At 34.3% G+C, this 16,220-nt stretch overlaps 1 protein-coding gene across 1 annotated transcript in view; it reads right to left on the bottom strand.

The window, feature by feature from the left end:
• Positions 1-16,220, bottom strand: part of ADGRB3 (adhesion G protein-coupled receptor B3) — a 439,699-nt gene that overhangs the window by 167,647 nt on the left and 255,832 nt on the right. Inside the window, exons 14-15 of the mRNA XM_041410625.1 lie at positions 11,251-11,353; positions 5,317-5,360 (exon numbers count right to left, since the gene is read on the bottom strand). Coding sequence (XP_041266559.1) covers positions 5,317-5,360; positions 11,251-11,353 — 147 coding nt within the window. The remainder of the gene's footprint in view (positions 1-5,316; positions 5,361-11,250; positions 11,354-16,220) is intronic.

Here is a 16,220-nt window from a genome sequence, read left to right on the forward strand (position 1 = left end):
CGTTAATGAACATAAGCATAGAAACTAACATAGAAGGAGAATTTTCTGCCCTGAAAAATGTGCCAGGAGTAAGGTCTGACTGTAAAGCTGGATCAACAAGACTAACTGCAGTCAGGGGAAGAAGCAAAGCTTTATCTGGCATGTACTGCTAAACTATGCTTACTGTCATTCAACTTTCTCAATATCTTTCTGGGGACAAAAGCAATATGACTGTCAAGTAACATAAAGTAAGGAGAGGTTACTACTAATATTTTCAGAAGAAAATTCTGACTTAGGATATTCTAATGATTTGATTATTAATTTGACATATTTTGAAAAAAGTTATTAAGAGTTGTCTTGAACAACGTATTTTCAAAGGTTTGAAGGCTAGAACAAAAAAACAAAACAAAACAAAACAAAACAAAACAAAACAAAAAAAAAAAACAAACACCTAAACCTTTAGTGGTCCATTGTGCTAGTTTTAAAATTCAAAGTGGAGAAGAGAGAGAAACAGCAGATCGGTGTTGCCTGTAAATTTTACCACTGGGCAACAAAATGCATAAGTTGTTTGTTGGCATGCACATAAGCTTATATTGAAAATCTGAGTTGCAGAAAATTAGCTGGTAGACTCTCATTTATTGGTATTGAAGAATTCCTTTAATGGACTATTTCTCCAGACTTGTATCCAGGGACAATGGGAGAAAAAGAATTAAAAGCCGTAGGGGATAATCTAAAAAAAAAGTATTTGTAAACTTTTTTAACTCTCTTTAATGGAGGATGTTAAAATATGTCTAGGGTGTAATCAAAAAGTTATACAAATGTATGCATTTTGTCATTTTGCATAAATGGGTATCATACTTTCATATAGCTTAAGGGTAGAAAATCTAAGCCCCTGCCCATGGAAACTTGCATAGCAATATGGAAAAAAAAAAAATAGAGCAGACGTACCACTTGTCCTAATCTGAAAATGAACCAGGTCAAAATTCTTGCAATATTAAAAATTTCAGCTAATTGCATTGTACTTCTTCCAACTGTATAGTCAGCAGGCACAAACTATTATGAGCACACATATGGTCAAATAAAACGCTGTCATACTGCTGTAACACCCTTGTGCAGCAACTGGCAGAGAGAGCCTCAGAATACTAAAGCCCTTTCCTTACCCAGTGCTGTGAGATGTCGTGATGCACTGCATACAGATGTGGAGCACATCAGCAACAACTGACTCTGTCTTGTGGAGAGCACATGTGCCCACATTTTGTCCAACACATTTCTAAAAGAACAAACACCAGCTGCACTATTTTGCTAATCAGTTGGGACTTTAGAAACTGCCATGTGAGATATCCTTTCCTCTCTGTAGTCCAACACATCTACCCCACCTTCCATGCCCTCACTGCAGTGGTGTTAGCTGAGGGTTGCATGTGAGGGAGGTACTTCCCACATTCAGTACTGTGGCACATTTCCAGCCTCCTACTGTGTTTTGAATTCTGCACCTGGTTCAAGATTCCAGGGGCTAGGTCCTCTAAGACAAAGAACTGATTTTGTCAGGCCAAACTTTCATAGGTGCTAGATATCCATTGTGCTCCTTTTGGGATAGAATTAGTAGTCTTTACAGTGGTTACTGTGAAGTTATGTTTTTGATTTGTGCTGAACATAAGAGTTGATAATATAGAGATGTTTTTGTTATTGCTGAGCAGAGCTTACACAGAGCCAAGGATTTTTCTGCTTTTCACGCTGCCATGCCGGTGAGGAGGCTGGGAGCGTTTGCAAGGCTGGGAGGAGACACAGCCAGGACAGGTGGCCCAACTGTTGATTGAGACTATTTTTTCTGTCTCCCTATCCTTTCTTGTTTTCCTTTCCAGAAAGCTAGGAAGGACTAAAGAAAAGCTTTCAAGTTTTGTTTCATCTTAAAATCTTTAAAATCACTTCTATAGGGTAGGAAAGTCAGCGCTAGTACCTGACCAACTCTTTTTCCTTCTCTTTGTGGATTCTTGAACGAATGTATCACAAACAGTTCCCAACAGCGGGGATTGTCTGCTCATGCTAGATAATGCAAAGAGAAAAGACACAACTGTTCCTGATTTTTTTGGTTGGTTGGTTGGTTTAAGGAACTGAACTGTTTCTCCTTAGAATGTTAAGTAAAATATTCCAAGAATTTTCCTATGAATTAGATGGAGAAGCATTCAGGATCCTGAGATTTTACTGAAGACAACATCTGAATAGATTTTCTGAAATGAGTAGGTGAAGTTATCACTCATTTCTGAGGGGGAAAAAGCACCACTTAAACACAACTGATGCTATGAGCATCATATGTAGGGAAGCTGGAAGTATCAAAGGAAGCACAAGAAAATATAAAAAAACCTGGTTATAATCACCAGAGAAAGATGTGCTCTGTATTTTGGGATAATAAACTGAAATAAAATGTTGCATTATTGAATTGAGTTTAATACACAACATATTATTTTGTTCCTTAGTTCCACTGTCTCTATATTGTATACACATTTGATTGGATGCTTACAGAAGGGGCATAAGGCTGCCAACTTGATAGATGGTAAGCCTTATAAAATATAATCAGAGGGAAAAATCACCAAATCTCATAGAAAGAATGGATAAAAACTGCTTTTACCAAAGTTAGGATGACCAAATTGTCACAGATACCAATGGCAGTAGAATAAATTTGATGATCTGGTGTGATTAAACATCTCAGAGATCCAGAACTTTCTTCAAGGATGGAAGTCAGAGAACTGTAATCACTATTCAATCTCCTGAAAAGCATGTCCAAAATCCAGGTAGATAAAGCTTTCCTTGCTGCCAGGGAAGTATTAAACTTACAAGATCAGTGGAGGGAGTATCATTTACCAAATGTGAATTTCCAGTGCAGATAAAAGTGTGGGAGAAGTGGCAAAAAACGTGGAAAAACCCATTAGAGGTTGCTGCTGGCTGGATACCAATGATAAAAGCAAACACAGCTTTCATCTGAAAACCACTTAATTTAAAACACCTGACTCATGACAGACTATTGATTAGTTAAGCACCCTCAACTAAAGCAGACTACTTTTCATTGGGTTTATTCCAAAATGCTTGCCAAGTCCTGGTTATGCAAAAATTATCCCGTTTGGAAGGACATGAGTACATCACAGCTCTGTAGGATTTGCAATGTGAATTAGGCTATTAATCCATCAAATCCAGTTGCCTGCTGGTGAAGATAACTAATTCCTGAGACTTAGAAAAAGTAGAAAATAAAAGAAAACCAAGCCACCCAGCCACCAAGAACCCAACATAATAGAAAGCACCCAACCAGTTGTATAGTCCTCTACATAATTATTTGTTTAGATTTATAAATTAGAGAAACTGACTCAGCATTCTAGAGCTTTTATATTTAAACCTCACAACGTCAAAGTACAAATTCTGAAATATTCCTGACCAAATACAAATAAAATGGTCCAAACAAAAAAAGAAACAAAATAATAAAAAATAAGGAAATAAATTTTGAATACAATAACAGTCGAGATAATTCCAAAGGGATGGATGAAAATAGAAGTTTGCTCTTGCTATTGCACATTCTGATAAGAGATAATGTCACATTTTCAAAAAATATCACACATACAAGTTCAAAAAAAGTGACAGTGGTCATGAAGACCTTGCTGCATCACATCTTATTGGGAATATTTCAGAGCTCATATCACTTTGAAAAATGGACAAATCTCCGAGAACGCCCCCAGTCTTCACATTTTCTAACATATTCAATAGCTACTGTTAAATAATATGCCTAGAAAAGATATCCTTCAGAACACAAAAGTACATGTTTCTCCCTCAAAACCTCAGACTATTTTATGTGAGCTTTATGTAAATTTTAGATGTTTCACAAGTTTACTTTTCAATCTAGATTCCAAATCATATAGAAAGCAGTACCTATATGTAGCACTGAACTTCTCCATAAAAAATACTAAGAGAAATGTAAAACAAGTGGCAAACACAACAAGCATTTGTTTGCAACTACTTCACACATTCCTCCCAAATACCTGAATAAAATATTTTAATCACATTGTTAAATATGCAGCATGGTGTTGTGGTTTTTTTTAGCAGCCTAATTGCACTCAAATGTACCTTTGATATTCTGGACTGGAACAGTGAAATCAGAGCATTTGCTCTAAATACAGTACTGAAAGTAACCCATATAAAAAAATAATAAACAAAGCACTGTATCACTCCTGTATAAGCAAAGTACTGTGAAGAGAAAACAAAGAATTTGGTCCAAACCTTTTGCATTTTATGCGCTCCTAATAATTCATAATATGAAGTATGTACTTAATTCCACAGATTTAATGGAAATTGAATACTACGATGTTACTGGCAGATAATGGTATTATGATTCTTTTGCAGAGGCACAGACCATGGTACTACTTGTATTTGTAGTATCATGTCCAAAGTTTCACATTTCTGTACTATAATGTTGTTTCTCAGCCATAAGTGTGCTTATGTAAATCAAAGCTCAAAGAGAAAACACTCACAAAATCACAAAAATCATGCAATTGTAACACTGTAGGTAAGTCTGTATTATAAGACATATATAATACACCTGGATAAGAAGTATAACATCGTCTTTAAAAAACAGTAACATGGCAACCATATAGGGATCCTTCTTGAACCACTTAATCTGCATCAATGCAAAGTTCACCTTGACCTTAATGGGAAATTTACTGTGAAAGATTAATGCAGCAAATCACAACTGCACAAACTTGGGATCAATTTTAAACCACAACCACAACCAGTTTGCTTTCTTAGAGCAACGTTTGTTTTTTTTTTTTTGTTTTTTTTGGGTTTTTTTTGCTATAGAAGGGAAACACTAAAAAATGTAGAAGACTAATAGCAAGATTTTGCTGCTTAGTACACAGCTATTACTTTAATAAACTTAAATGAAAATTTGAACCAACTAAAATGAAGATTGCTGTGGGGATCACACTTGAAAATTGTATTTCTCCCTGCAGTAACAGAAATGGGAGTCTTTCTTAGTTATTTGTCTCATCGTTTACCCATGTGCCTGTTGCCCAGCAACTACCATGAAGGAACTACAGTCCTTAGCCATTCTAATTTTAACCTTGAAAAAGCAAATTAAAATTACTACGTGAGTAGTCTCTTTCTGGTGAGATATTGCAATATTTTGGCTTTTATATCTTCATAAAGGAACCCAAGTGACTGGAGAATTCTGTACTTCCAGTCTGTCAAAGGCTCATTTTCTCTGTCCTTGTATCAACCCGTTTACTGACCAACTATTTAAATATTGTTAGGTACTTTGTAATATTTGAGCTATATCAATAGAAGCAAAGATTTGTCACTTACATTCTTGAATCATCCCACAGCACACAGTAGGGATTCAATGTACCCTGAGAAGAAAACAAACACAACTATTAGTTACCTGTATGCAAAAATATTTGTCATGCTTGACCTAAAAAATTTGTTTGGGCCTCCTCCTACAAGATTATCCTCATACTCTGATGAATTGATGCCACTGAAATGGCAAAAGCTTAAGGTTAATTCTTATAGGATATTTTGAAGGCACTTGAACCTCAGAACATAGTATATGTGCATTCTCTACTTAGATAAGGAAAGCATAAAGTTGTCTATTTCATATATCCTAGTGGAAGTAAAACATGAGGTAACAGTTAACTTGCCAGGAGACTTGACTGAACATTTCTGGTGTTTCTAGAGGAAGAACTTTAGACCCCTTAGGAACCTGGATGTCAAAATCAGTAATGGCTTTAAAACTTTTAAGCATATGTTGGGCAAAATGTCTTGAGGTTGGGATTTCAGATTCCCAGACCCCATGTTCAGTGTCCAAAGGCTTTGTCAATTTCCTCAATCAGCAGAGGATTTGCTCAAAATACAGCGTTTCTTTTGTTTGTGGTTGAGCTTTACAACACCAGCTCCCATCCCTTCAATGTCCGTGGAAATGTCACGTGTTTCTGATTTGATTTAGAACATAATGGGAATCTAGGTTTTTATTACAAATCACTGAACAATGGAGAAGTTTTTGGGAAATTGAAAAATCTATAAAATTATTCATGTTTATTTTGTTGCCTAGGAAATGTAGACACAAAACTAAAATTCCCTCAGATTGACTTAGAAGTACTCAAAATGGCTGCACTATATTTCTGTTCACCATAAGCATTAGATGTTCCCAGGAGTCAGAACCACATGAAAATTATATAAAATATAGAATAAAAATATATTTTAAAAAAATCAGAAGTGATTTGAAGAAACAGGTGGAGTTCACTATTTTTGGATGTCAATGCTAGTGAACAGTGTAGATGCAGTAGATATAAATGTACTTTCATACAAACAAAGCACACCTTAATATTTTATTCTCAAGAATGATTTATTTATAGAAAAACATGGCAACCTGTAAAGTAAAAATCTATTAAATATTTAAATTATTCCATCTACCTCTTTGTCAAAGATAAAAAGGCCCTTCTGGAGGTGCTTGTGAGAGAGGCATTTTGGGAATTTTTGAACCTCTACTTCAGTATTTTGCTGACTGTATTGAATTTTATGAGTAGAACATAAATATTTAAAACGAACGTATACTTATGGCACTTTATATTTACACAGCACTATACAAACATAAATAAAGGATGCTCCATCTGAAGCATTTGTAATGTAAAGAAGAGGAAGGGGAAGAGGGCACAGGACAAAGCAATGTCATAGGGCATTTGTGTAATAGGGCAATTGAGATTCAGAGACCAGGTCCTGCATCACTTGCCAGGAACTTTCAGATATATTGATGGACTAAGAGATAGAAGGATAAGAATTAGGAAAAAAAGAATATCAGAGCAGAATTAAATTTTGTTTAAAATGTAATTTTATAAAGAGTACTAATTTGTATAGTAAGTCTAGGTGAAGAAGATTTTTACTTAAAATCTGATACAGCTATACGCATATTAAAAACTTGCTTCTATAGCTGCATCATAGTAAGGCTCTGCATCTCTCAGATGTAAGACTTGTCTTTCCCAGCAATGGACATAATACAGTTCATGCTTGCTATTCCCACAATTCAAATAGAATGAATACTAAAACACTTTCAGCAAAAAAATGTCCATTATAAAGAAATCTACAAAATAAGAGGGGAATAAAAACCTTTTCAGAAAACTGAAACACGATAAAATTGCTGTCAGATCACACACTTCACTCTCTTTGAAATGTATTCAAATGAAAAGGAAGAGTTTGTTTGGCCATTGCAGTCACTAATGACAGATTAGGCAGAAAGATGGGAAGCAGGATAAATATTACTCCTGTTCCACAAGAAAGTTTTGTGGGAGGATTTGTTCCACCAGACATGGCAGCTTGCAAGGGCACACCACCCTTTCAGAACTTCTTCCTCTTTTGATACTTGATCAAATACCCTCCAAGCACTGCAGGGACCACAGAGCTTGGTTCTGTGTTGGCTTTGCCTTTAATCTGTTGCTCCCTTTTTCACAGCCTTTCTAGGTTATCTCTTGGCAATGCTGCGCTGCTGTTGAAGAGCTGCCCCCAACAGCCATGGCTGTGAGGGCAGTGCTCTTAGAAGCCAATTCCTCAGCTGAAGCTAAGGAAGCAGCTACTGTGTTATTAGTGTTTACAACTGCTGTAGCATTGATTTATACACTACAGTACATTACTTGGATGTCTCAAAAATGAGCATATGTGTGTGAGTGTGTATGTGTATGTATGTCTGTCTGGCATATAAAACTGAACTTTTGAGATGTGATTGGCAACTTTCACAGCGATCCAGCACTGTGCCAACTATTTTTTGTAGCCAGGGTTTTCAGCCGCACTGAAAGCTTCCTGCCCTATGCTACATTATTCTAGTGGCCCCGGAGTAAACTTCTGTGCTGTCAGAAGGTGAGAGTTCATATTATCTCTAGAGAAAATAGGATTCTGTTTGAGTTATGTATTTTTTTAAAAGATTTCTCTGGTGTCCCTTTAATCAATCTACTGGGAAAATGTGGCCACTATTCCTCTACATGTTCACAGTTTATAAGACCAAATATCACGTTCTCTAAATCACAGATCAATGAATATCCTGAATTGAAAGGGGCCCACAAGGATCATCATGCCCAACTCTTAAGTGAATGGCCATTTGGGGATTGAATCCACAACCTTGGTGGTATTGTTAGTAGCACAGTGCTCTAACCAACTGAGCAATGATGCATTGCAACGCACATTCCACTCTGTTATATTTGTATTTATCTACAAATCCAAATACCATGCAATATATTTCAAACAGCATCTGCAGTTGTGGTTTGCACTTCCTCCAAAAGATAATCCTCCAGTTTTGTTAATAAACCGGATTAAAAATTAAGACATTATTATCAATTTTGAATAAATTGGTATTTTAAGCCTGATTTTAATTAGCCATATTAACTCTTTTTAAATGATCCATTTGCTCATCTTTTTCATAATATCCCATTTACTTCATTTAGTCAGTAGATAAGGAGCTGAAAGAACAAATGTGTGGATATACTCCTATGTACTAGTAGGCATGCTCTACAGAATGCTTAAAATATCATCATTAAATCAATTTGCAAACAAACTGTTCTGAATAAATGAACAGCATTTGTAGGACCAAAGGTTTGGAAAGAACAAATATAACACTGAGACATTAAAAAAAATCAGATGAAAGAGAACATATTTTATTTTCTCTTTAATAATTAATCTATTTAACTGACATAATGTTTAATCTGTGAGCCATTAATATATAATGTTCCAATATTAAAGATATTTTAACAATGGTTTCATCTTGGTGTATGTACATAAAGCTCATTCTACGGAAATATATTAGAATAAATCTTACTTTCAGCTGAGAAAATTATAGCAAAGAATTAGATTCCGCCTAAAGGAATACTCGAATTTACAAATTAATATTTCTGTGCACCTACAGCCTTATTTCTTTAAAGCAAAGTTCAATTATGAAGGCTAAGTCTTGAACACAAGTGAAAAAATGTTTAAAGATATTAAAATTATATAACTGATTTTGTATTCAGAGATTTTCTGGAGCAATATATTGTCATTGTATCTGCCAATCCAACTTGTATATTCAGATGGACTGAGATCCTACATAAATATAGTATGCATGAAAATTTGATCCAAGCACCTGATGCTTCTCTGGATTATATTGTAGGACAAATGCTGAACGAAATAAAGAGAAATTATCTGATATGTATTGGAAAGGTTATTATCATTTTGTTTTTTCAAGACACGAGCTAATAAAATATTAATTAATATTCTGTTACTGAAAGATTGCCAAAGCAAAGAAACAATCAGTGTCTCTAATCTGATCTTTTGTAACAATGAAGTTTAATTTCCAAGTTTTTCAAACTTGACAAAAACTTGCTCTGTAAATTAATCAAAGGGACTGATAAAAAAACAGATGAAAAACAAAATGCTCTCTAAGAACTTTGTAGAGTTTTTTTCTTCTCGGGTTAGCAGTTTAACCTTTTATTAGTCTATTCTTGCCTGTGTTATGCTTGCTTTATTAGCTTGTGTTTGGTCTGAAATATTTTCAATGCTGATACATTGCTTACTAGTATTATTTTCTTGTATAATTTTAAACTTTCTCTTCTTGCATGTGACCAAATTAATGAGAATCTTTTTCTTACCTGTTACCGCACATGCCACCATACCTGTTACTTTTGCAAGCAGTCATTTCATTTTCAAAATATAAACGTCATATTCTGCAATTTGTGTAGTAGCCTCTCAATCATTCTTAAAATAATTGATTGTAAAATCTAGCATTGTAAATTACCATAAATCCTTCCAAATAATGATCTTAGTAAAATCAAAACAAGTAGTCTAAGGTGACCGATTTTTCCCCTGATGTATAGGATTAATTTGTGTTTACTTCAGCAAATATTTTGTAATATCTTTAATAAAATACCTGACAGAAAAAAAAGTTATGTTAAAGATTGAGATTTTCTCCTAATATAGACAATGGAATTTAGGTTTGAAAGAAAATAAAACAAAACAGAAAATGATAACTACATGTCCTAAACCACCTCATAAATAAATTGAAACAGAAAACCATAAAACCCCAAATTGACACAATTCTTCATCAATACACTTTTACTGTTGTTGAAAGGTAATGAGTCAGCTCAGCTTGTGTTCTTCTGTTCCTTTTTCTCTGCCAAACTGTCATTAAGATGTTCTTTGCATTGCTATTTTTCTGGGAACAGAATGGCAGGTCATAATGACCATTGATGGCAAAATAGTTTTTTCTAACCTTGAGTAAAATGTTAATGAAAGATCTAGAGTTCAAAAAGTTTTCGTCATATTTTTGACCAGACTCACTGCTTCAATTTTGCTACTGAATGAAATATTTGGAACTTCTCTACGTGAATTGTGTCTATATGAACACTTGAGTAACTGGTTTTAATTTAAAATCTGCAGCTTTAAAGATTCTTGCATAACAATACTATTTTCAAAAGTTTGAGTAACTGGCTCCTAACTGACTCTTTATGACTTTATTCAAAGCAAATACTAGGTCTTAAAAACATAAACAGAGAGAGTTTATATATTGTGCCTTCACATAAATTACCCCCATGCTTGCTATTTAACATTATTTTCCCAGTATTGTATATGACAAAAAATCCATAAAAGATGTATTTTATTCTCCCTGTGAGTGCCGTGAGGCTGCTAAAAACAGAAAGAAAAAAAATCTTTCTATCTTCATATATTTGCAAATAAAGTCCTTTTTTTTCATATTTATAACCTTTTTAATGTGAGATTAAAGCCTGAAAAGTATAGAATTTAAATGACTGCACAAAAAAACTCAGGCATTTATGAAGACTGTCAGCTAAATCAGAACCCAAGCATTTTTTCAGTCTGCTACAATAGGTTAAGTAAAGACCGACTTCTATAAAAAAATGAAAGAAAGGAAGAAAGGGTGTGAAGAATTATTGTAGCTCTATGACCTATGCAGGGAGCAAAAGGTTAAGTAGTCAGTACAATAATACATTTTCAATTACAACCATGAATGCATTTAATGGAAGCTATTCACTAGAAATTGCTGTGTAACAAAACTCTCAACATTCACAAAATGGCAATTAATTTCGTTTTGTTTATATGCATGTATGAAACAAGTACACATTGCTTTCAAAGATGGTTACACTGTTCCTGAGCTTAAATTTTAGAAGTTAAACTGCTTTTTATTACCTGGTATTTAAAACAACACCACTTATTTTCTCTCATGTGATCTGGCAAATATTCTTGTAAAAGCATATCAACTATCCTTGTACTTACATTAGACAGGTGGGCCAGTTCTATCTCCAGGAAAGAATCTGTAGTTTTAGGCTCAGGTCGTATAGTAACAACAATGATTTTTGAATTAACAACTGTAAAATTCCTGTAAGAAAATGCAAAAATGGAAAATTTAAGTGTTCACAAGGTTAAATGAGGCTTCTAATACTACATCTTAAGATTTCATCAGGTATTTTCTGTGACCTTAGTTGATAGATATTAAGGGAGAATATAATTTATTGAAAGTGGTGAAAACACTTATTTCCAACTGTACTCAACACGTTGAAGACTGAAAAGCACCAATGGTGCAGAACTGCAATTTCTTAAATTACTATTTATTAATTAGAGGAATACATTGATGACATAAACATTCTATGCATGTTTGAGTGTATATCATCTACTTCTTTCAACACAGACCTACCAGGTATGTTTGATAAAAGACAGTAATTTTTTTCCCAAGTGTTGTGCTGCGTTTTTTTCTGACTGTTAATGGTAGGATTGTGAAGATGGATGAGTGCAATGGGAGACTGTACAGTTCTGTTGATTCTGTGCTCATGAAAAAAACATACCTGTTTCCAATTCTAAAAAAATTGTATTTGCTATATGAGTGGGCAATTTCATCAGTTAAATACTGTTCACAATTTAAACCACCATTGTGCCCTGACTGAAATCCTGCCAAAACAAATGAATTTTTTCTCATATGCGAGATTAGATTTGGTCTTACGTTATTGTACCAGGTTACGCAGAATAATAACTTTCTGTCATTTTTGCTAATCCATCATCAATTTCTTTTTTCATGTAAAATGTGGATTGCTATGTATCATAGCAACCTTCCCAGGACAGACCCAGTAATGCCAAGGTTATGCTAATAGAGTCATAAAGACATGTTGACACATTCATATCTGAGATCCTTACTTCTTATGTTTCCATCAGGTCTAGAATGACCATCAGTTATCAGCCTGACTGTTTCTGATAATCATCATAGTATTTACTTTGTGTGTAATGCTGCTTTCCACACCTCACAGAATTGTTATCAAAGGATGCAATCAATGGATGTTATCAAAGAAGAAATGAAACAAGGAAAGTTTAGATGTAATTATAATAGACAGTATAAATATTGTTTTGCTTCTGTTGTTTAATTGCTTATTTTCTCTAGGGGGTTTGTATTTAGGAGAGTATTCCATTTTGCTGGATCACTGAAACAAGAATTGCCATGACTACAGTAACAGAAACTTAGCTCAGCAGGCATTTCATTCAGCACAAGGAATGAAATTGTACTTCTGGGGCAAGGTATGAGTTCTAGTCCAATTTTACTCAGCCAAATTACATAATGTAAATATAATGGAATTGACTTGCTATTTTACTTAATTCCTATTCCTTCGCTTTGGTTAAACTTTAAAACCTCACATACTATTGACAAAAATGTATCCATCAGGTTAAAATTTAAAGTTTAGCTAATTTTCAGTGCATTCTGTAGAATTACAGTGCCTGAATATCTGCAATTATTAAAGTAGAACCAACCCCACCCCAAACCGAGTTAAACTCGAAATAAATAAAAAACTTTATTTCTCATGACAAGAGAAAATGGTGCTTACTATCTATTCAGCAATTTTGTCAATTTTGGAAATTCGTGCAAAGTATTTTAAATACTGCTACTTCAGTACTCTTTTACAGTTAGTTTTTGTTATTGAAAACATTTTCTTTGGTCTATCTCATTTTGGTATGGTTCTAACGATTCTAGGGCAAATCTGAAAAAACATCTAAGTACCTAGTGTGTAACTTCAGTACATTCATTTTACCTCAGTCTTATTAAAACTCTACCAACCCCTTACATTCTCAAGAGCCCCTAGCAGAGTGTTTCACAAGAAAATAAATATAATTGCCTAAACCATGTGAAATGAAAACTGAATCCCTCATCGCTGTCCCGTCTGGGCTGAATGCCTACTTGCATATTTCATATTTAACTGCTTGGACAGTCCCTGGAAGAATGCAATCTGCCAAGTATATTCTAAAGTATATTCTAAACTCATATAGCATATTAAGATGCTTCTAAATTAAAGCACAAAGCTTTGTAATCAAAACAATTTCAGAAATTTGAAAAAAAATCTCAAAACCACTGGTGCAGTGCTATTGCTGTCTCTGTTGAAAATTTTTTTTGTAAACTGCAGCCTAGTTTTGAGAACACCTATCTCGGAATTTAAGTAAGCAGATTTTACAAAATGTCCTTGGACATTTTAGTTTCTGTCCCTCTCACGTTGTGAATGACATAGAATGGGAATGATCCATCTCACACTCCTTGGGCAAGTGCATTATATTGCAGCTTTTTTACAGTGGAGAGTGACTTCACCATTAGCTCCTTCTCCTTCATCAAAAATAATATAAAATTCAACTTTAATGAGAAATGAAGTTTTATGGGATGGTACTCAGATGACTCTCCAGAAAGATGCTCATCAGGGTTAAGTTTTAAAATAAATTATTCAAAAACAATCTATTAAATTTCTTGGAAACTATGGCTGATTAAATCCTTGAAGATTCAAGATAGCAAAGTGATGGAGTAGAAGCTAAAGGAATGCTTTCAGAGCTGGTGTCCTAGAGCTTTTTTCTGATATGAGTTAATAATGATATTAATAAAAGAGTTCTTTGGTTAAGCTGTTTTCCTATCAGGGTAAACACTTTGAGCATATTCTTTTATATAAGAGAAATCATATTGATCCTATGTGGTATGAAATTCATGTCTTCTTCTCTTTTTAGAATGAATCTGTTACTTAAGAAAAATGAACTTATGAATAAGGCATGTTGTTATCCCAAGACAGCATGACTGAAGTTATAGATCCATGATTGTTCTATGCATTACAGAAAAATTATGGATGCTAAATCCGTAATGTGATGCAATAAAAGCCTGTCTGAGGTACATCCTTAGTCTAACAAAGCTGACCCAAATAAATTTAAGGGCCTTCTTGGTTGTACAGCCCCTGAAGTTCAGCGTTAGAAATAATGTTTCATTTGGGGGCAAAGAACATATCAGTGAAGAAAATTTTAGCAGGAAATTTACGGTTGCTGTTTTAGTGATGGAAAAAAAAACACTGGATACAGCAAAATCACTGATTCCTTATTTGTTCTTATTTCTTACAGGAAAAGTTAAAAACTATCTTATATTATGGCACTATGCAATGCATTCCTTCAGAGTGCTCAAGAGAGAAATTATAGATAATATCTTTTAGATGAGTATTGTACTGAGAATCAATTTTCTGTGAACCTAACAATAACAAAAATGTGCTCAGGGGTGCAAGAACTATGGAAATAATACTCAGTCTACAGTTCTGAAAATATTTGATATTTCAATATCTGCTATGAAAAAATCCGTAAGACATTACAAGAACAGTGCAATGCAGCAAAATATATTAGGAAATGGAATCAGATGAAGTTTATTTACTAGTGCATGAAAAAACCCCATTCTTCTATCTTTATAAGGAAGAACCTTTTCTTTTTGTTTCCCTAAGCTCTTGTTCAAATTCTCATGGCAAAATTCTCTGAAGGTACATGTACCAGTAGGATTAAACCCAAGTCCAGAAACTTCTATATTAATGCAGTAGCAAGTTCCCATCTCACACTGTGTTTAGTTTTTTCCAGTAGACTCTATGCCAGTAAAACTAAGAAAAATCAAACACATATGGCAAAATGAAGCTAAAATTTTGGATTTTGTGAAATATATTGTATAGGCTGCTCTAGATAATGAAATTCTCATTTTACTCACAGAACACCTGTGATGTAGCAGAGAGGGATTCTGTGGTTAGGTACTTTGGAAGACCTTTCCTAAAGATAAACTGAGATTTTAAAAATTTGTTTGTTTGTTTTTAAAAAGCAGTTCCTTGTGATGATACAAAAGTTAGCATGCCTCTGAGTGATAAAAGTAAGGAATGTATTGGAAGGCATGTCATCTTTATTCTGCTGGAAACTACAACCAAATATTTTCTTTATTCCCACCCTAACTCCCGTAAAGCCAGGAACTGAAATCACATGGGAGCTGGTAAAGCTTTCTGGGTATCTAACTGCAGCTGGTAGGAATTACCTATTATTAGGTTATCAGGTATAAATGATGTGGCCTTTGAACTCAATCATGAGATCATTTTACTTATTTTACCTTGGTTTAATTTTTTTTCATCTTTATTCTTACTCTTGCTACATATTTAATTGTCATTTTACTCAGAAAATCATCACATAAGATACTTATCCAGAATGTTTTTTTAATTCCTGTGTTGCGCACTTCCAGGCATCATATAAAAAATAGATGTTACATTCCGTCACATCTTACAGTGATTGCTTCATAGACAACAGTAATGCAGTGAAGCATTTCATTGTGTTCAGCACTAATATGGTTATTACAATAATATTTATTCATTTGAACAAGATTAGTACAAAGAGTAGCTAATATAAACCTGTGTAAGATGATATTTTTTCATTGCAAAATGTGATCAAACTACAATAAACCTTTTCCAGATGTAGTGGGATATAAAGAAACCTTCATTCCTGTACCCAAACAAGTGTAAAATAATAAAAACAGACCATAATAAAGATCACTTTAAAACCTGCATGTCAATTTGAATTTTCATGGAATATAATAACTCAACAATTTCAGCACTAACCACAGCTGCAGCTTTTTTTCCCAATTTCAAGTTACAGAATCACAGAATCACCCAGGCTGGAAAAGACACCTAAGATCACCAAATCCAACCTTTGGTCACCACCTTGTCAACTAGACCACAGCACTAAGTGCCACATCCAGTCATTTCTTGAATACATGCAGGGCTAGGGGCTCCAATGCCTCCCTGGGAAACCTATTCCAATGCTTAAGCACCCTTTCAGTGAAGAAATTCTTCCTGATGTCCAAGCTGAACCTCCCACGGTAGAGCTTGAGGCCTTTTCCTCTTGTCCTGTTGCTAACTGCCTATGAGAAGCGCTCAACCCACACCTGG

Source organism: Onychostruthus taczanowskii, unplaced genomic scaffold, assembly GCF_017590055.1.
Source record: "Onychostruthus taczanowskii isolate IOZ18803 unplaced genomic scaffold, ASM1759005v1 scaffold33, whole genome shotgun sequence".
NCBI classification, from domain to species: domain Eukaryota; kingdom Metazoa; phylum Chordata; class Aves; order Passeriformes; family Passeridae; genus Onychostruthus; species Onychostruthus taczanowskii.